The sequence below is a fragment of the Aptenodytes patagonicus genome, chromosome 1, assembly GCF_965638725.1.
Source record: "Aptenodytes patagonicus chromosome 1, bAptPat1.pri.cur, whole genome shotgun sequence".
Taxonomy (NCBI): domain Eukaryota; kingdom Metazoa; phylum Chordata; class Aves; order Sphenisciformes; family Spheniscidae; genus Aptenodytes; species Aptenodytes patagonicus.
Genome location: NC_134949.1, coordinates 205,849,262 through 205,869,776, shown reverse-complemented (window position 1 = coordinate 205,869,776; position 20,515 = coordinate 205,849,262). Strand labels below are relative to the sequence as shown.

General features: G+C 41.2%; 1 protein-coding gene across 6 annotated transcripts in view; it reads right to left on the bottom strand.

Moving 5' to 3' along the window:
* Nucleotides 1–20,515, bottom strand: part of SPATA13 (spermatogenesis associated 13) — a 168,402-nt gene that overhangs the window by 24,507 nt on the left and 123,380 nt on the right. For 4 of the 6 annotated variants that reach the window (XM_076328076.1, XM_076328080.1, XM_076328077.1 and 1 more), the window contains exons 3-4: nt 8,689–9,051; nt 5,386–5,530 (exon numbers count right to left, since the gene is read on the bottom strand). In XM_076328076.1, coding sequence (XP_076184191.1) covers nt 5,386–5,530; nt 8,689–9,051 — 508 coding nt within the window. Of the gene's footprint in view, nt 1–5,385; nt 5,531–8,688; nt 9,052–10,782; nt 10,939–20,515 lie in introns of those variants that run through there. The other 2 variants (XM_076328081.1, XM_076328078.1) reach the window with 2 other exon arrangements.

Genomic DNA, 20,515 nt, shown 5'->3' with positions numbered 1-20,515 from the left:
GTTCTTTATACATTCTACATACTATTATGTCAGACTCAGTGGTCTACTGCCCACTGACACTTCTTTATAAATGGTTATCCCATTGCTGCCTTCCTCCTTGTACCGAGGTAATTTTTGAGGAATGAATTCCATGCTGAGGGAGTAGCTCAGCAATGTCATTCTTAAATCCCTTTAGAAGTCTTGATTCTGGCAATTTGTTACTATTCATTACTCTAAAACTTTTACTGACATTTTGAGACAGATCCTTATCTAATTTGAGCTCAGGTTTTATTTCTCAGTCACTTACATTGCCTGCAAACTGTCTGGTAGTCTACCAGGTTCTCATATTTTTTAAAAAGGACATAGTTTTTATATCTTTAGCAAATTGTTTCTACATTCCTGTAGCTTTACATCAAAATTGCTAGAGTTTGGGTTTTTTTTCTATTTGGATACAATTCAACAATCTGAAGGATGCCTTTTTTCTTCTGATAGATTCTTTTCCGCTGTGTTTAATGAGAGAACCCTTTTCTGGTGTTTCCAAATTCTGTTTTTACAGGTGACATGAATTTGCTCTAAGGATCTAATATGCTATCCTTGAACACTCTCTGTGCTGCCTGCAAGCATTCAACACCTTTTTCTGCTCCTTTAAATTCCTTTGTTAACATAAATAACTTCTCACTTTTATTTACTTTCCCTCTTTTAAATTAAAACACATACTGTAATGGGTTTTTTTACTCTTCTCACCCTTGCAAGGATATTGGCTCAGAGTGCATTATGGACACAGAGGGCAAGATTCATTATCTGTCTGTATTTGGTCAATGAACGGCACCCTAAATTACCTGTTTCTTCCAGTCAAGGTCACCTAGCTTAGCTTAGAAGTCTGTAGAGTCAGATGAGACACATCCCACCCTTACAGAGTAGCTCTTATGTGTGATCCTGCACACACCTCAGGAGCAGTTCAAGAATTGTTTCCCTTCCTGTAGGTCTCCTGATTAGCTGCATCAAGGAGTTATTTATGAGACACCCAAAAACGTAAATTTGTTTATCTGATTTGGCTCTTAGTTGTTCTTTAATACGTTAGAGACCCTCTTTCACTGGTACAATCTTTCCTGTTATTCCTATACAGCTTGCACAATGGTGATATGCTGGTTATGCTCTACTGGTTATCTTCCTTCGACCAAGTTTCTGACATATGCCATCTAGCTTCTTTAAAAATATGTTTATTTCTCCATCTTACTTTTTAAACTTTCACTATTACTGGCAGGGTTGCCTGTTTTTCTAAATCCTCTTTAAACAACATTTGTCCAACTGTTCCTGACTATTTCTTGCTTGAGTTTTGTCAGCTTCTGCCACATCCTTCATTTGACGATGCAGTGATCATTAACATCACCTGTAAAAGATGTGTTGTCCTATACTGTGTATTATTTCACCTTGCCAGCTTTCCCCTAATTCTTTGTTTAGAAACTACTCCATAATCTCTTGATTTGCATGTCAGCAGCCTGCTTTTGTTTTGGTTTAGAAAACAAAGGATCTTTTTATTTCAAACATTCCTCAGTTCATAAATAATCTAAATCTCCCTCTTTTTAATACAACTTTCTGCATGAAGGTGCCTGGAGGTAAAAAGGCCTCTCTGTCTGACACTGAGCGTGGTATTGGCAGCACTTTGGACAATTTTACCATTGGGCTCCTGGTCTTTTAGCTTCTACCTGACAGCTTCAGTTTTGCCTCCAGTGCTTGCCTCCTGTCCATCACACTCTCCCTGGCACCCACCTGCCCCACAGATATCACCTCCCCTCCGGAGCCCCTAGGACTGCCTAGGTGCTTCACCTGACGCACCAGCTGCTCCCAACACACTGCTAGGTCCTGTTTACATCATCATCCTGCTATCTATGTGACTAACAATCCCATTACCCACCAGCATAGTTTTTATCTTTTCCCATAAGTTAAGAGTCCCATCCTTCAAAGTATCACATAGCCATCATCCTCTGGTCCAGAGGCTTTTCTGTCCCCAGCAACACTGGGACTGCTTAGCCTGTGGTAGTGGATTTCATGATGCCCCTTCAGGTCCTGCCCATGAGTCTTTCTGCCTCCCTGATCTTTTCAGGCACTTTGGCCACAGAATACAGCAACTGCCATGGAGGTGCTTGCAACATCAGACATATTCCACCCACCTCCTGGTAATCACAAACATGGCACTCGGTGTTGTAACCCGGGAATTTGCATTTCCTGCATATTGTCCTACTTATATCGTCACTCTTTTGGGGTGGGGGAGCAAGGACAGGGTAGCAAGATGGTAGCAAGCAGGGAACTGTTTTCTCTCGAGGAGTGATTAATAACTTCTGTTTGTTCACTTCCATGGCCAATAACCTATTTGGGGGGGGGGGGGTGTTTATTTGATCGGTGATAGCGATGGAGAACCTGAAAATCTCCTCTCCCCAACAGCCAGTTTATCTGCACCTCAGTTCCTGAGCTGTGCTCCACACAGGATGAAACCTACTCAGTTACCCAACCTTGATGAACTGGGAAAACCTTGACGGTAGTTTAACATTGTAGGCAAACATCCAGGACAGGATACTACTTGAATTAAAGACATTTAAATTTCTTAATCTAAATGCCAGAATCCACATTTGAACGAACCATCTAAATCAGCAGGTATTGGTCACACTTAAAACAGCTGAGAGAGCAAGTCATCTCATCCAAAGGCAGTTCCTACTCTAACCTTCATTGACTGCAATGGCTAGGGCCTCAGATCAGTTGTTTAAACGTAGATACTTAGCGCCATTTTAAGTATTTTGTATATCCTGTTGGCCTCCAGCTGCCACTGAAGAAAGGAATAGGTCTCCCATAGGTTCTCTGTCATATCTGCCAGCTGGTACTCAGGTATCCCACACGCATCTGGACCCTGGGGTGGGTAACTGAATCAAGCCCTAGACCTCCACTGCCTGTAATGGGTGTTCAAATGTTTAACTCCCATGTAGGTACCTACATTTAGACTACATTTAGGTGACTTAAACTCGAGCTGAATCCCACCCTACCTACTCAGAGCTGAGCCTACCTAAAGGAGTTCACCAATTAATTTAGCCAAATTCAAGTCCCACACCACGATATGCAAAAAAGATGGGTTAGTTTTTAAGATACTTATAAAAATTGCTCTACTGTGATAAATAGGTAACCTCTTTAATATAATTTAAAACTTGTAACCCTTGCACAAGAGTAGCAATATAAGTCTCAAGGGAAGTTTCCCTTACGTGTTGGCTGGTTTTTACTCTGTCTCCTACAGTATGATGATTTATTGTCTTGTAACAGCTGTTTTTCTAAAAATTTACATCTCCAATTCTATCTCCCATTATTATAAAAGTAGACATGCAATGTATTAGGCTTTAGCAAGTAACTAAAATAAGATACCACTGGTTTTCAGTGCTTGGGTTTAGAATTTCTTTCTGTAATAAAGGGCTTTTGTACTATCAAATTTCACTGTACATGAGCAAACAAAAAACTCTCACATGTTCAAAGACAAGGAAATGCCTTGTGAATTTAAGAGGAAAAGGAAAAAGATCAGAATGTGTGACACTAGTCACTTTATTATTTTCTGCTGGAGCTACTTAACAGATCTTTGCAACTGCTCTCGAACTGTGAAGTCCATGATATGCCCCACTTGCCTTCAGGGCTTTGATTTCAGAAGCTTTTCCTGCTCAACTGCTGTGTTTATTGTGATGAGTCATAAAAGTCACATCTAGCATAATCAATATTGCTTTGGCTTCATTGTCTTGAAAAGTGGCAGAAACCTTGCTTTGTGTGTTTGTCATCCTGTTGCTTATGTTTAGGAGACCAGTTATTCAAAAGCTAAATACCTGGAAAGATACTACTCTCAGGCAGTCGTCTAGGCAACTAATATTATTTCATGTGGTTTCCAAACATGAAATGGAAAGGATAACTAAAAACAAAAAAGGAATCCCTACTCTGTGATGCGTAAAGAGTCTCTTTTTTTGAAACCAGCTCATGGCAAACCTGTTATTCTGTGAGTGGTCCTTCTGGAATTGGGACTGAAATACCACATAATCTCAGCAAGGGTTGCAGCATTAGATGTCAAATTTACCTCAATGTCTAATCCGGATCCTGGATCATTAAGTATATTGAGATACAAACAGCAAGGACACACTCCAGGCATGGGTTTTAAAGTAGTTCCCAATATTTTACTACAATATAAATTAAAAGGAGAATACTAATATAGTATATGTAATGCATCTCATTGCTATAGTTAGAAATTCTCAACTCTGTTCCTTGGAGAGCACCTTTTGAAGAAAACTGTCATGCTCTATTGAAGACTGGAAAATGCAGTTTTAAAATGTTCCTATATAAATTAATTTGTAGTTGAGAGATTTTTTGAGCAGCATTTGGATATTATTGCAGCTAAAACTTAGCTTAGAACCATAAAAGCCAGGTACTGACTAGTAAGCAAATTTTTAATAAAGAAGCATTGAAAATGCTATTTGTTAACTTTCCTACTTCAGTCATGGCAAGCCCTGATCCAGACACCTTCACTTACTCTCTCCACAGAGAGGCAGAGTGAAGGTTCCCATAGTGTTTGTTCACTATTAACGGTGAAGAATATAAAGTGAAAATTTTGCATTTATGTCCGACCCTTGCCAGCAAAACATGAATAACTGTTTAGATTATGCTCACGGTGGTCTGAAAAAACACAAATGGTATAAACCCAGGTTCTTCTGGTCCCACCTGCCAAGAAATGTTCCACTGATACTAGATATGACTTTCTATTAACTCAAGACAGCATTGCATGCTAATAGTAAACAATTACAGAAAAAATACACAGGGCACATCAGAGAGTCTGATAAAGGGTACTGCTTCGGAAAAGGCAATCTTTTCCAAGAATCTGTCCATCATGTCCCAGAACCCTGGTTGGGCTACACTCACCACTGAGTAAGCAACTGCAACTGCATAGAGTTCTCTGAAACAAGCTGCTTAATTATTTAAGGCTTGCCTATCTAGGTAATAGCTGAATGCATGGCAAACAGAAAATTAAAAATACATGTGTAGTGTGGCTATGGTTTGGGTATGAACTCAAGCATATTAGACCTTACTTTCTTCATATTCTATTATTATCTTCAGGCAAGTATGTGAATAGAGAGTGAAAAATACAGGAGTGTAACTGGTACAGAAGAATAAACCATAGCAATGTCAAACAGTAGGTGTGAAAAACAAGTTTTACACGTACACCACAGGAAAAGCTACTAATGAGAAAGTTATAAAACAAAGCAACTTAGCTGCGTACTACTTTGTTGCTGAGTTGGTTCGCACCCTTTTGTGTTCCACACTACAATCTACTTCCTGACCAAGCTGGGGTACAAAGCTGAGATCTAGAAAGTTAAAAAGACTCGCCCATCTTACCGTTAGATGTTCTCATCTGCCGCCTTCGTCCAACCCGGTCCAGGCCGATGGGGGTACTTTGTGAAAACGTGAGCGGCCGGAACCTGGCTGAAACAGCTTTGTAAGGGGGTACCTGGTGCGCTGGAACAGGTGGCCGTGTTACAGGCTACAGAGAAAACAGGAAAATCCAGTATTAGTAAAGCTACCAGCAAGTCCAACTGAGCAAAACTCAGGTATGAAGTAAGGTTTCTTCAGATAGTCCAGCTAATTACAGGGCCAGTAAAATCCCCTACTTTGAATTTACATTCAGACACTTGAACACTGCATACCATATCCACCAGCATTGCAGAAAATATTTTTTTATGTCACAGTTCTCTGTTACATTAAAAGCTCCTTAGCCTTCTGTTATGATCAGACATGCTCGATAATTTTCATCTTGTAATACTCCGTGCCCAAACGCTCTGGGATCTAACTGCTTTGAGAACAGCCTGCGCAATGCCGGCTGGCGTTGTAAACACACATCTGAAGGGAAACCCAAAGCGGAAGAATGACCAGAAATGCTACAGTTGGAAGTTGTGTTCATTTCCTGGGATGCTTGCTTTCTTCAAATAAATGTATTGCTTTTAAGTAAAATAAACATAGTTTACGAGACAAAAACAATTGTCTAAATGATCCTCTGCTCTGAACATCCCAGGAGTCTCATTAAAAAGAGGTAATATTTACTCATAACTTTATCTAGAAGCCATTTTCTTTAGTTAAATCATTCATTTGCTTAATTATGATTAGAGAACCTACCGCTGTTTTATTTGCAAATTGAGTCTAATTTTATGTCGTCCCTGAACAACTCCACATTAGCCAGGCTGAATGACCTTGCATAAACATTCAACATTAAACAGCCAGACCTCAGCATATGAACTTCGGAGAAACTTGTCTTTACATCGTATCTTTCAGTTGTTACTGTCCATAGGCCCTTCTGTCAAGTAATCCAAAAGATCAGGGTTGGGTTTTTTATGATCTCTATTTTTATTTTTATGACCCTATTATGAAACCAGTAATTTAGTATTGTTTGAAAACGTTTTGTCACACCTAAGCTGTCAGGCCAAAACAAAACACAACAAAGAAGGAATTAGCATTACATTTTTCAAATATTCCTGTGGGTTTTCAAAGCTTTTAAGAAAAAAAATCATCAAGGTGAAGATCAGTCTTCGAAAGTCCCACATAAAATACTTCTAGCACATGTATTCCTGCTTCGTGAGTCCTTTTTTACATTTCATCTACAAATTTACTTGCTAATATGACTGCCAAAAACCTCTGTGTGTATTGAATATGATTTAACTACAACCTCATCTTTAAACCTCATTTCTTCAGTGCTTTAGCAATATACCAGGATCCTATCACTGAATAACACCACAAAGAGTAAGTCCGATATATTGCATCAAATAGCTAATAGAAGTGATGGCAATTACTATACGCAAATAACTGGCTGATTAAGCAACAAAGCTATTTATTTCTGGGCAACTAAAATTTTCTTGTAAGGCTTCAGTCCGGATCCCTTCCCTGGACGGACAAGGATGTGCTGTTTGTTACTCAGTGGCAGGCCTGGGAAGGCCATCATTTGGGTTAAAAATGTGTCCCCATTGGGAATGCTCCATAGTTTTGGTCTTGACCACAGTGATCCAGCAATGTGCTCGTTTAACCCCAGCCAGCCCTCCCGGCAGCATCGGAGCACGGAAAGAGTCAACTCAAATAGCTGCCTTGATGCATGTTCCTTCATTAATAAACTGATGCGAGCAAGGTTTGAAGAGATATCAAGTTGTTTTCAGCAGTAAATGGAAGGGCTTGGAGAGTGTTAAATCACTTCCATGTTACAACAAGGATTATTTGGGTTGCCAATACTTACTATCCCTTGAAATCCATTTATTATTCTTAACTAAGATGGCCTAGAATTTATAGCAATATTCCTCTTTTTTTTTCCTCCAAGCTAAGTAGTGATAAAATTAATTTTAAAATATCCTAATTATGTAGGGTTTGAAACTATGGCCTTTGCCAGGTTAAAAGGTTCATTAGCTTCAGTTGGAGTTTTGCTTCAAGATGCATTTTTTCATCAGGGAATTATAAAGAAAAAATGTGCAATATACAATAACAATGTTCATGTTAAAAACTGCTTTTCACAGGAGACTGAAAATCCTGTCATTGTTTTAGCATTTGATTTCAGTCAGGGGGAGTACTGTACCCATGACTGATACTGCATTGAACTTCCCAGCAGGAGATCAAGTAGCATGAGAAAGATTAAGAAGATTCAAATTCCATTAATAACCACTGGAATCACATTTTTTGAGGATGTAAATACTATTCCTTTTTTCTGTTGCTTTATCAGCTTGACAACTGCTTTAGGTAGGAGTCCTCCAGCTTTCTGGAAAGTGGAAAACACCTGATCAGTGCAGTATTACAAAAGCCCGTGAGCCTGAAGCTCTGTAACCAACTACAAGATGGGGCCACCACTACCATCAGAACAGTAAGTTCCTCTGCACATTGTACCTGCTCAGGACTACCTCCAGGAAAAAAGGAGCTATTTTTATCTTTCAGAAGTTTTTTATTTCTCAGTCTCTTACCTAAGCCAACAGAGATGGCAAATAACTATATAGGTACGGCTCAAGTACTAACTTAACCACTTGCTATTTTCTTACAGGCTTCCTACGTTCCATTAGGTCGATTTAGTAGTACATAAACAGGATGGGGTTTTTTTCATATTCAGTTTTCTTAGATTCTTTCTTCATTTCATTAATTCCTTAATCTATTACCAAGTTTCTAAAGCTACTTCCTTATATATGTTAAGTATCGTTGCTATGCCAATACCAAGATTTTGAACACCACAGCTAATGCCACAGGTTTTGAACAGGCCTGCTTTTGGAGAATTTGAAATGATCGATAAATAATGTGTTACTACCATATTGTTTGTACTCCTCTGTTCCTCAGGCCCTACATCCTGTAAGGTGGCTAAACACACAGCTGTATTACACACAAATCAGCTCTTGTACACCAATATGAGACGTAACAACCATCCCAAGAAAGAAATAAGGTTAATTTACAATACAGAAAAGATTATCCCAAAGTCAGTATCAGTTTTATTCCATGCTGTTTTGCTTTTTAACAACAAGACAAAATAATTAGTGACCAGGAAAGCAGAATTGTAAGTACACAATGTCAGCTTGACAAAAGGGAAGGAAGAGAAGGAAGCATCCATTCTATTTTCTAGGCTGAAGATAGAGACAAGGAAGTGAAAGGGTCTTTTGCAGTTTGCAGAGAGCACGTCTCTTATCTTACTTGTGTCAGCAGACCTTCTATCTCTTCTGCCGGACCGCTTCCATAGAAATTGACCCCACCTATTACGGAGATGGGTCTTCTTTTTTGCCCTCTGTGGTAGCCTACTGTATTGCTTTGGATCACAGACCTGACGGAAGCCAGTCCTGGCTGATTTTCTCCATCTGTGCAGTCAGTCTTCTGAGACTCCACCGCAACTGCATCTTCTGGTATAGCAAAACTTCTGATCGACATTTGGCCATAGTCTGAGAGAGGTCTGGGACGAGATCTTTTTCCAGAGCCCCATCTCCTGGGTGTGACCTTTTGTGTGTCTGTCTTTTCTTCATCCTGGGATGGGGACCTCTTCCAGTGGTCATCAGAAACAACCTTTTTAAATGTGAACAAGTCAAATAAGCCACAGAATTTTCTGACACTTAATCATTTGTGAGTTTTTCATATGGCAGATCAAGTTAACATTGCTAAAAAGGAAGCGTTACCATAATAAATACAATAAATGCAACTGACAATTCAGGAAGGGAGTAACTTTGCAAAGGAAAGACATCATGATGTTTGTGCTGAGTAAGGTCAACACTCAACCACCAGAACCTCTTAGGCAAACTCACCTATTACCTCAGCAGTACAGACAGGCCCTATGATAAACACTTAATCCACTGAATGATGTCTTGGAAAGACAGCTCTGGCACTCACAGAACTTGTTCCTATGCACAAATAGGATGCTACATGAAACACCGGTAAAAATAATTCAACCAGCACACTGTGTTTCTGGACTTTCTACCAAGGCCTGTAGTAACCGGACAAGGGGCAATGGTTTCAAACTAGAAGAGGGCAGATTTAGATCAGATATAAGGAAGAATTTCTTTACAATGAAGGCGGTGAGACACTGGAACAGGTTGCCCAGAGAAGCCGTGGATGCTCCATCATTGGAAGTGTTAAAGGTCAGGCTGGATGGGGCTTTGAGCAACCTGATCTAGTGAAAGATGTCCCTGACCACGGCAGGGGGGTTGGACTAGGTGATCTTCAAAGGTCCCTTCCAACTCAAACCATTCTATCATTCTATGATATTCCTCTGCTTCACCTCTATTCAGTGATGAAAATAAGCAGTATGGCTGCAGTTTGACTGCTTGCCAGTCCCACGTAACTGTAAGCCGATACCAACACAGGCTGTCGCACCCCCTCCTACCACTCACTCCCACACTCCCACTTGGGTCAGAGCTAGAGAATTGTGTAGCCATGAGCGAGCTCATCCAGTTTGGAAGGGAGAAGCTGATTTTCTATACACTCAGGGAGGTTATAGTCATACGGAGTAGGACCAGAGATACATTATAACACAAACACAGGAGAAACTGACGTTTTTCGAGAGGAAGCTTGGAAAGTGAGCATGTTGTTCCTATTTAACAGCACATCTGGCTCACAGAGGTTAATGCCTACAGGTATCATAATTGCACTGGTACTGCAAGTTTGGAAACAAAATAACCTCAACTGAAATACTTGTTAGAGGCAACATTTTTAAAGATTTCAATGCATTTGGAGTAATACTGCTGTAAACTTTTCTAGCAAAACTCCTGCAGTATTTATTTTGAGAAAAAATACTGCACATAAAAATTTGTATTCACCGTTTTCAACCAGGCCAGTACAACTCCGATGAACCTTTTTTAGAAGGCCACCTGATACAGTGGGCAGATTTTGCTTTTTATTTGAAAGACAGCTTAAGAAAAATTTCACTGTATGAAACCACTTCAGCTAGTAGGCAGAGTTATTAAACAGTTAGCATTTTAACGTGATTACTGCAATTAAGGTATGAAAAATGATCAATGATGTCATACACTGCTCTACATTCAATTATTTCAATTACAGCATGAAATTTATTCTAAATAGAGCACTTGCATAGGTTCTGATTTCTATGGTGTCACACCTGTCACTCAAGCATGCTTCAGCTTCTCTGCAGATTTTAGCTCAGGACCAATTTTAATAGCATAAGCAATTCAACAGAGAGTGACTCCCTGGCTGGAGCACTGACACAGCTTCAGCAAAGCTGTCCCTTCAACCAGCCCCTCCGACGTCAGAGCAGCAAAATGACAGGTTAAATAAGGTTCTTACCTCAGAATCAGACACAGGTAAAGGGTCTCCACATATGCAGTGACTGAGACAGAAGCTCATAAGAGTCATTTTATGTTTTTGTTTTGCAGTCTTGTCCCTAAGAACTACAAATGTGAGCATACTCTCTGTGTAACCAGTCAGGCGAAGCTCATCCCATGATCCTGGACTTTTAGACTGAGGGAAGGACACGTCACATGTTATCTCCTAATCTGCTTTTTACAGCCCTATCTTGAGCAATAACATTTGCAAAGAGATGACTGCTCTCCTTCTGCAGCACTCCACCTATAGTAGTGATCCAAATGACAGCAAGATTAATCTCTGCTGTGCAATAAACAATGCTGAAGGATGTGTATTTTTAGGCTTAGATCTATAAACTGCATTGAAGAATATTAATAAAACAGAAAATGTAATCCTCTCATAGGAAAAATGAGAGGAAAACAGACTGATAACCTCACATTCCTCTAAGTGACCTACTCAAGCAGGACCTGATCAAGTGACCACTTACTAGTAGGAATAAAATATCCAGCACACAACTCATAGGCTCCAGTATTGCAGTCACTTAAGCATAAGTGTGATTCTTGACATCAGTGAAAAAATTCTGAGGAAACAATTTTGCTCCACTTGTCATTGGCTTTATACTGGTGCAGTACCACTGACCTCAAATGACCTTCTCTTGATTAATCCCTTATAAGTGAAGTCAGGTTTACGTTCTACAATTATCGGTAACATCCATAGACACGAATAGAGATATACACGGTACTTCATATAGGATGAAAATCAAAATGTCATGCACTGACTCATGCATTGTAAGTGTTGGTCAAAAATTTCAAGGAATTTCAAGATTTCTGAGAAATAAAGGTCTAAGCTGAATCCACATAGGATTTTCTGAAATTCACACCTGCTAGTCTAGCGACAGCACAGGATCACCAATGCTAGCAATCAAGATTATTCAGCTTGTCTTTTAGGCTGTATCCTAGGTTAGGTTTCTTCTGAGACTGCAAACACAAACAGCTCTACTTATTTATATTGATGCAAATGAATTAATTTTATCTGGACAGCTAAATTCCTATAACAGCTTATTAGTTAAATTGTTGTATTTCAATCGTTTTCCTTTTTTCTGAGAGCAGTTTATCTGCAAATACAACCATTTAAAATAAACATTTACTTCGATCCAGGCTACATTTTTATTTGCTATTGCTCCCATGTAATATGTCACTTTTAGGGTGGGATTCGGCTCCAGATTCCACATCTAAATTTTGATGTCTGCAATGGAGGTGTCTGTATGTTAGCTAGATGTTAAAGCTGTCATCGTAGCCTGTAGAAACCTGGGGCAAGATTTTGTTGCCTGAACATAGGCACCTGGGGCCATTTCAAATGTCCTAAGAGATCTAAATATTTCCACATACCATGCATCATGCAAGTATGACACAGGACCTACAGGAGGCGTGGGCCATCCAGAAGCAGCCCCTGGACACGAGGGTGAACCAGTCAGGGCACCTCTAGCAGCGCTGGGTGCTAATGTTCAGGCAATCAAGTTGAGCCCCCAAACAAGAGTGTCAGCCAAGCCTACAGAGCACTACCGGTAGGAATCAGGTTGCCAAACCTGATTGCAGGTAGAGATATAGATGGGACTACAACCATGTTCCCCAATGCTGTGGGGAACCCTGCTTGGTCCCCATCTCCCACTCCAGCAAGGTGCACCTTCCCCACAAGGTGCTTTCCAGTTGTGCACCCCTGTCTTGGATACCTGCCCCTCGTTGCACTTGACAGCTATTTTTAGGTAACTCAGCTCAGCTCTAGGTGCCACTTTCAGGTGTGCTGTTTAAGGTGTGCTCCCCAGGGCCCCCTGACCGCACCGACCAGGCTACGGCGGGAGCTTTCCCAGCCTGCTTCCAGGTAGACAACTACACTGCGGAGCCTGAGCCCAGCCAGACCAATCTCTCCTTTGCCTGGGCCCAGACTGATTTCACAATCCAGGCACAGCAGCTTCAAGGATTTGATCATGATCTCACTCAACTTGACCTGGCACTGATACAACCCTGTTGCATTTAACAGCACATGACTGCTGTTGGCATTCCCTGTTACTCATTAATACCAATGTAAGCAACATCAGCATCAGGTGTTTAACCACTGAAATCTTAGCTTAGCCTTTATAGCCAGATGAGAGCCAGGTTCTGCAACTATTACTCAGACTACACTGTATATTTGATAAATTCAGCACCCAAAATTGTCTTCAGAGGGAGCGCTGCCCAAGGAGCATGAGATCCGATCTGTACAGTACTGATAAAGTGTTGCTTATATGGATGCAACTCAGTGAAATGGCAAAAAATTGCCAGTACCTGAAATTGCATGGCAGGACTTTTGCTGGCACAGTTACACCAACCACGAACAACCCTTCATCCTATACCTGCCCATACTCTCCACTGCAGAAAAAGCCCCAGCTGTAAGTCTGACCCAACACAGCCCGCTGCTGGTCACCTTGCTGCTGTTGGTATGCTTGTGAGGGCTGACATACAGCAGTCATCATGATGGCAAAGGGAAAACAATCCCTGTGTGATTTTTTTGTTCATGTGTTTATGCCAATAAACTCCCTAATGAAAATAAAATCACCGCTCTAGAAACATGTTGATGCCTGTGTACACTGCTGAGGCTCCCTGCCCACTAATCTGCATTTCTACCTCTACCATCACCTATTTGGATTTTTTAAATTTTGTTTTTATGTTCTAAATGTACTGATACAATTAATGCTTCATAATGTGTACATATAGACAAGCATGGCAGTATAAGGGGACACTTAAATCTCCCAAAAGTTTTTTCTCTACCTGGCAATCTGCTGGGAAGTCACAGGTAGGTGCCTCCTGGACAAGGACCTCCAGCCTTGCTGGTCTCCAAGGGAAAGAGCATCCTCCTCCCTTCCCTCTGCCAAAGCAGCAGCTGTGCCACAGGGCCACACAGACAGGCTGCTGCTGCTGCCCATGAACCCCTGGGGGAGCTGATGCTCAAGGGTATTTCATAGCTGTTTTTCACTAAAGGAACTGGCCCCTTCAGCCTTTTTTTTTTATAGCTCCACAAGAAGTTGCATTGCTTCTTGTTTTGGTATCTCTGTATTTTTGAGCTGCCTGGCTGAAATGCAACCTTGCTAACTACAGCTGCCTTTTTCTAATCCAGAGAAAGGAGATAATCAAAACCTAATCATGTCTTTGCAAGAAATGTATATTCATTTCCAAATGCAATTTATAAAAAGATACGATAAATGAAACAGATAATAATTCTGGCTGAGAATAAATTACGAAGAAAACCTGAGTAGGCTGAGATGTATCAGAACATGATTACTACATATTTTCACTGAAAACTTGTGATGGATCATCAGTCATGTTCTTTGTAAATGACAAGGCTTAAAAGCAGAAACTGGAATATTTATAGGGAAAAATCACAGCATTTGTGCTATTTCATGTAGATATCTCTGTGTTTTGGTCACATGAGTACACATTTCTGTGTGTGTTTAGGAGTCTATATAAAAACGTACAAATTTCTTATGCTAGCAATGACAGCTATATGCCAGTATTATAATTGGTTACTATTAATTAGCTGGTATTTCTATATAACGCATTAACTGCCAAACGCTAGGAACTCAGTAGTAATATTAGAATTGATTTTTCAATTCATATAAGCTAGCAAAACTATAAAGGACCAAGTGATCATGACCTAGTGGTCATAAATTATTTTATCACCTTCACTTAACAGAGTAAAAGTCCGGACAACGTGTCTCCACCCAGCTACATGATAAAAGGCAACCTTTGCACTTTTTCTTGTTGCTAAATAGCAGTGGGGGAGCATTAGTTGAAGTTCATTTATCATCACTACTAACTGAGGTCAAAAGCTAGTTTTATGTTTCATGGACATGATCAATATTTTTATTTGCAAACTGTTGTGACAGACACAGAGATTATGAGACTCCGGATACAATACAGCCTCACAGAGAAAATATATTTATTGCTTTCTTTCCAGATTTTATAAAAAGATCCTGAAGTGTTGTGAGAGCCCAGTAATTCCCTGTTGATCCAACAGGCTGACAATTTCCAACAGTGATACGATCACAACAATAGTTACCATGGAAATGATTGCTTTTACTGTACAAGAAAGCACCCATTCAATCCGTGTTTCTATCTTCTATCACAACTAACCAGAATTATTAAACCAGTCCAATTCACTTACAGGAAGAAAATTTTCATCTATTCCTTTCTAATTAAATGCAAATTGCACTATATCCTTTTTATTTACATGCCTGTGCCTCCTCTGCCACTAGCATCTTTTTAACTAGCCTTTGAAAAGACCCCAAGTAAATGCATTGATTATCTATCCCTAGAATACACAGTGCTACTTGACCTGTGGTCTGCAAGACAGGAGAATACGATCTGTGAAACAACTGCAAAAAAACTGTTTAAGAACATATGCATTTACACCTATACAAACAAGCAACGCAGAAGACATCAAAGTAATACAACCATATTAAAAATTTAACATAAGTCTTAGCTGCTTGGAAGTTATAAACATTATAGCAAGCTAATCTGCCTTTTCTTCCCTCCCTCCCCCCAAAAAAAATTGGGTGGACCCACAGTTTAAAAATTTGAAGAACACTGCTTCAAAGGGGGGGACCCCTAAACGAATACCACTGCACTATACTAGTATGAGCTCCTAGAATGGATGCAGGAAAAACTATGCATTGTCATAAAGTAAAATTACATTACTGTGCCTTGTAATATGGTAAAATCAATCCCCATTAGCAACACAAACTATGTGGTAAAACACTCATTTTGGAAGTTTTAGAAATTGGAAAAAATTTATGTAATTCTACTCTTGGGATTTGTTGACACCAAAGCAATTGTGGTGTTTTAACTAACAAATACACCTATAAAACTGCATTAAAAGATCAGGCTATATAGATACAACCACAAACAAAATTTGGCCATGTATTTCTCAGGCATTTTTAATGCAGGTTTGCTTCATTTAACCTGATCCTTGAAAGCCTGCTTATCGTAATCAACAAGCATAATGCTTTCCCTCTCAGCAACATGCCTTACCAAGATTAGCGAGTTCACCTTCGTAATACCCACATTTCATAGATAAGGAGCAGACACAAAGCAGTTAAGTCATGTAAATCACAGAGGAAGCATAGGGCTGAACTGGAAATGACAAGCAGATCTCATGACTCTCAAATCTGTTCTTCAGCCTCAAGGATTTCCTTCGTCCTCTCCTCTAACTCATTTCCAAAACCAAATCAGCTAACATTTCCAACTGGCATAGCGGAGTTTGCAGGGAAATGTGTTTGCTTTGCAGAAATAATCTCATCAGTCATATAAAAATGCAAGCACGCTAAAACCAGAAAACTATTTCCACTAGTTTTCTGGTGACCGATAATTGGGTATGGCTGGGCGATGCTCTAACGCTGTCCCTTCTTCAGTATCTGAACTGGAACAGCAAGCATGTAGTGTATAGTAAAGGAGTATTCATATCCTCCACCTCTTTTTAGAAGATGTATAGGCATTAATAATCCCTAATATATCTCTAAGTAATTTCTAAATCAACTCAAAACACCCCAGATCAAGTAACAGGACTTAAAAAAACCATTTTTGTTTTATTCGGCAAAACAAGCAACTTTTCCCAGGCTGTCTTTGTAACATCCGCTGGCAAACCTCACAAGCCAGATGATAACTACAGGTTGAAAGTGGAACTTTACGCTAACAAAGCAAAGCATAAAAAGCCATAGGCCTTCGCGTCTCTTCAGTGTCTCCTCAGGTGGAGTTCCTCTGGTTCCCCCCTCTCTCCACCCTTCCAGAACAAAGCTTCATCGTCCCTGCGTAAACCCAAGCCCAGCCACTGGCAGGTCCCAGCAGCAGTCCAAGCTCCAGCTTGCATGGGGTGGAGCTGCCTTGGACAGCTCTACGTCTGCAAACTATTACTTCCTAGAACGTGGAGTAAGGGCGAGGCTGCTGTGGTTGAGCTCTAAGCAGAGTCGAGGCTGCTGTGCTCAGTCTCCTCAGCACTTGGCCAGTCTCCCACTCTGCCACAGCATCCCCCTCAGCATGCCGGTACCACGAGCAGCCCAGCAGCCTCCGGATGCCAGAAAGGGGAAACGCAGGTGGCTCAGAGGAAACTGCAGCTGCCTGTGCTCAGTTTGGACATCGCAACCTCCTAGCGTCCAGATGAATTTTCAATGCTGACAACTCAACACCATGCTCAATGTAAAAACCACATTACATGGCCAGAAGTGCCATTCCACTCTCTGGGGTACTATTACTCCTGATCCCAGGGTGAGCAGTGCCTGGGTATTACTGAGACGTCAGAGGAGAGCTACAGCAGACTCAAATATCAGACACTCTGGAAAGGCAGAGGAACACGTGTGCAATATGGAAAGCTTTCCCCAGCCTAACTGCAGCGGAGTCTGTTTGAACTCCCCCTTTCAACATCCACAAACCCTTTCACAGGGATGACAATAACCCCTGGATTACTCTACCAGTGTTCAGGAATGGCCAGTTTTATTCAGCACTGCAGTTACTTGGTCTAAAATTTAACCTGATCCAGAATTCAGATTACTGTCACCACTGCCTTGTTTTTCTTCTTCCTAGTAGAGGATACAGCAATAAATGATTACAGGCTGTACTGAATGGCAGACAGCTCTGCTGCAGCGAGTTGGAAGAGTTTTTGCTGCAATGGGAAGATACACGTGTCCTTTGAGGGCTCCCTTCTGCATCATTTCAGTAATCGGTTCTGTAGTTTGGGTTTGTAGCAATGCATAGTGGTTTCTGGTTTAGCGCTGGGCAAGTGCTCTTGGAAGCCACTTTCTGAGTAACCGTGAAGGGTGGAGGCATTGTGTGAACGTATCCTGACTTGTGCAGAGCAGCTCAGAGAGTTTAGCGTAAATCCAATGTCAATCAGTCTAATTGAAACCTCAGTTTGCTGTCAGAGATGCTGCTGAGAGCCTGTTACAGTGCTCTGCTGCTCTGTCTCCAGGCCCTGTGGCCAGCAAGACCAGAGTGCCACTGGAGTTTGGGTCCTCGCTCCAAATTACAAGCCCCATAGGAATAAACCTAGTTTAAAAAGTTCCCACCTTTATTTACTTTATCTAATCATCCTTCACGGTTTAGCACATTTTCAGTTATACAGATTAAGCTGATTAAGCCACACTCTAAATTGCATGTGGATGAACCAGAGGTGAAGAAATCCAAAAAGAAGAGTTCAGAGAGCTGAAACCAGCTAACTCCCTGCAGGTGTGCTTATGTGCAGCCCCAGAGCGCTCAGGAGCTTGCGATAGGTACCAAGGATGCCCATCCTCAGCTCCTGGCTGCTGCACGCTCCTTGTGGGTATTGAACATGACCACATCCAGCCACCACCCTTTGGTCCTTCACTGTGAGGACACATTCTGAAGCAAGAAATCAGGAGGATGAGCAGTGAGAACAGAGCTGAATCCTCTCTGTATTCCCACCCATACAGCTCTTCTTCCTCTTAAGCTGTCCCCAAAGTTAAGTCATCTGTGCTCAATATTTAGAGCCCAGAGACCTGTATGGGAAAGACCAGCTCAACTCTGCCAGCAGTTGAGTGCTGGGGGACTGCACGAAGTGGATTAGTTGGGACCACTGACTTTCGCATGGCACAAACATAAATGAGTCAACAGACAGGTCTTAGAGCACTTAAAATACAGTCTGCAAATAAAATGTGACTCAACCCTAATTACAGCAGAGTTACCTCTTCACTATAATTTATCATTCACTTACAGTATGCAGATAAGTTATTTAAGTAATAAAAAGTCTGGTGTGCTGTGAAGCCAGATGCCAGCAAAGCAACTTAAATAGCAGGTACTCTAAGAGCTTGTGAAAGACTAGGTGAAATGTCAAATAACTTGCTTTGTCTTTTTTGTAACATTCAGAACAGTGTTTTGTTTAGGCAGCCTTAGTGGCTGACACGTGCCAGTCCAAAGCAAAGGGTTTAAATTTTTGTCATTTACAGTGACATGGGGCTCTTCTTTGGGAAAGTAAAGACTATGTGAAACAGTCCAAATAAAAACTTGTACTTAATCATCTCCTGATGCTATTTAAAAGCAACATATTGAATATAAGTGACAGTGGCATAAAGCAGTGACTGGGAAAGCTTTGGTGACTCACACCTCTGTAGCTTAAGAAGTGCTGAGGCATGGATCCAGGCTGCACTTAATTAGCTCTTCCCTGGGAAGCAACCTCTGGCAGGACCAACAACCGAGAAGGCCAGACGCCTCCCCTGCTCCAGTCCAAGTCTTCCATTTTGGTGAAGCCAGCAAAGTGACAGAAGTGACAGGATCTCAAGACTGAATCACAGAGGGAAAAAAAAACCCTAACATCGATTCAGGCAAATGGATAGACGCCCTTGTGTGAACACTGCAAAATCAGCTTTACAGCGTCAGAGGTAGAAACATTAGTTTCCGCAATTGGGGAAATATAGAGACGGACCAAGTTCCACAGACTTCATTTGCCAACTAATCTACTAGATGAGTGGGTAAGGGAATAAACTAGATTTGCTTCCAGCTACGGCAGTCAGTCCTGAAAGAAGAACATGTTTGAGCCTGACCACTTAGCACCTTGTAAGCTTTGTACTGAAATATGTCTCCAAGCCACAGAGATTTTAGTGGCTGTACTGGAATACATACTGGCTTTTACATGAAATCCATACAGAAAAGAAGACGCATGAAACATGGAAACAGTGCAGGCTTGTCTGTCAACACAGTGTATTTAAGGTTCAGACAAAGTCTTAAAAATTTTGAATTTGCATGGCTCAGCATTACATCTCAAATGATTGTTGAGAATGAACGAAGCGCTTGACTGTCACAAGAACAACTTGCTGGGTGGGTACAGTTCTGTAACACGGAGGTGTAAGGTAGAGTTCAAAATGAATTGTAGTCAAGAGTTCAAACCCCAATGACCTCATTGTGTGAGTATGCGGCATTCATAAAAGTGCCTGCAGGCTGAATAAACTCCAATTAAAAATAACCTGGCATAAGTTATCTTTGGTACCAAGTTACCTCCATGCTGAGGGAAGCATGCTCTAAAGGAGGAGGAAATGAGCAATGAAACCCTCCAAAAAAATGGCAGGGAGAAACCATAACACTCTCCCTGTTTTGTAGCTACCCTGAGTGCCACAGCTTTAGGGTTGTGTATGGGATGAGGAGCAGGCATGGAAAAAAAGAGAGGACAGAGTTTACACCCCTTGCATAGTAAGACAGAAGTAAATCCTGTCCTGCACAGCTCCTGCTTCCAATCCATAGCTATCACCTCCAAAAATTTTGGTTTTTTCAATCAGAAGAGAGGTCTGGATGCAGCTGCACCATTTGGGTGGCCGCAGTTGTTTTGCCATACACAGAGGGCTTCAGGCAGTGCTCACAGCAGAGGGAGGGGGCTACAAGCCCCTCGCTGCTGCCCTAGCAGCCAAGGAGTCCATCCCCTGGCCGCCATTTCCTTCATCTCCTGCAGGGCTCCATCCCACAATGGCCGCCTGCCCACTAGACAAACCCAGAGCTGCCACCAGTGCACGCTCCGTATTTTAGGCAATTGAAGCGAGCACTAGAAGGCACTCACAATTAACCTAAAATATGTTATAATATAAAGAGAAAGTTTAAATTGCATGCTAGATAATAACAGAATGTGGTATTAAAACTAAAACTGCATTAACTTTTATCCACCCAATGTACACATTCATTTAAAAACT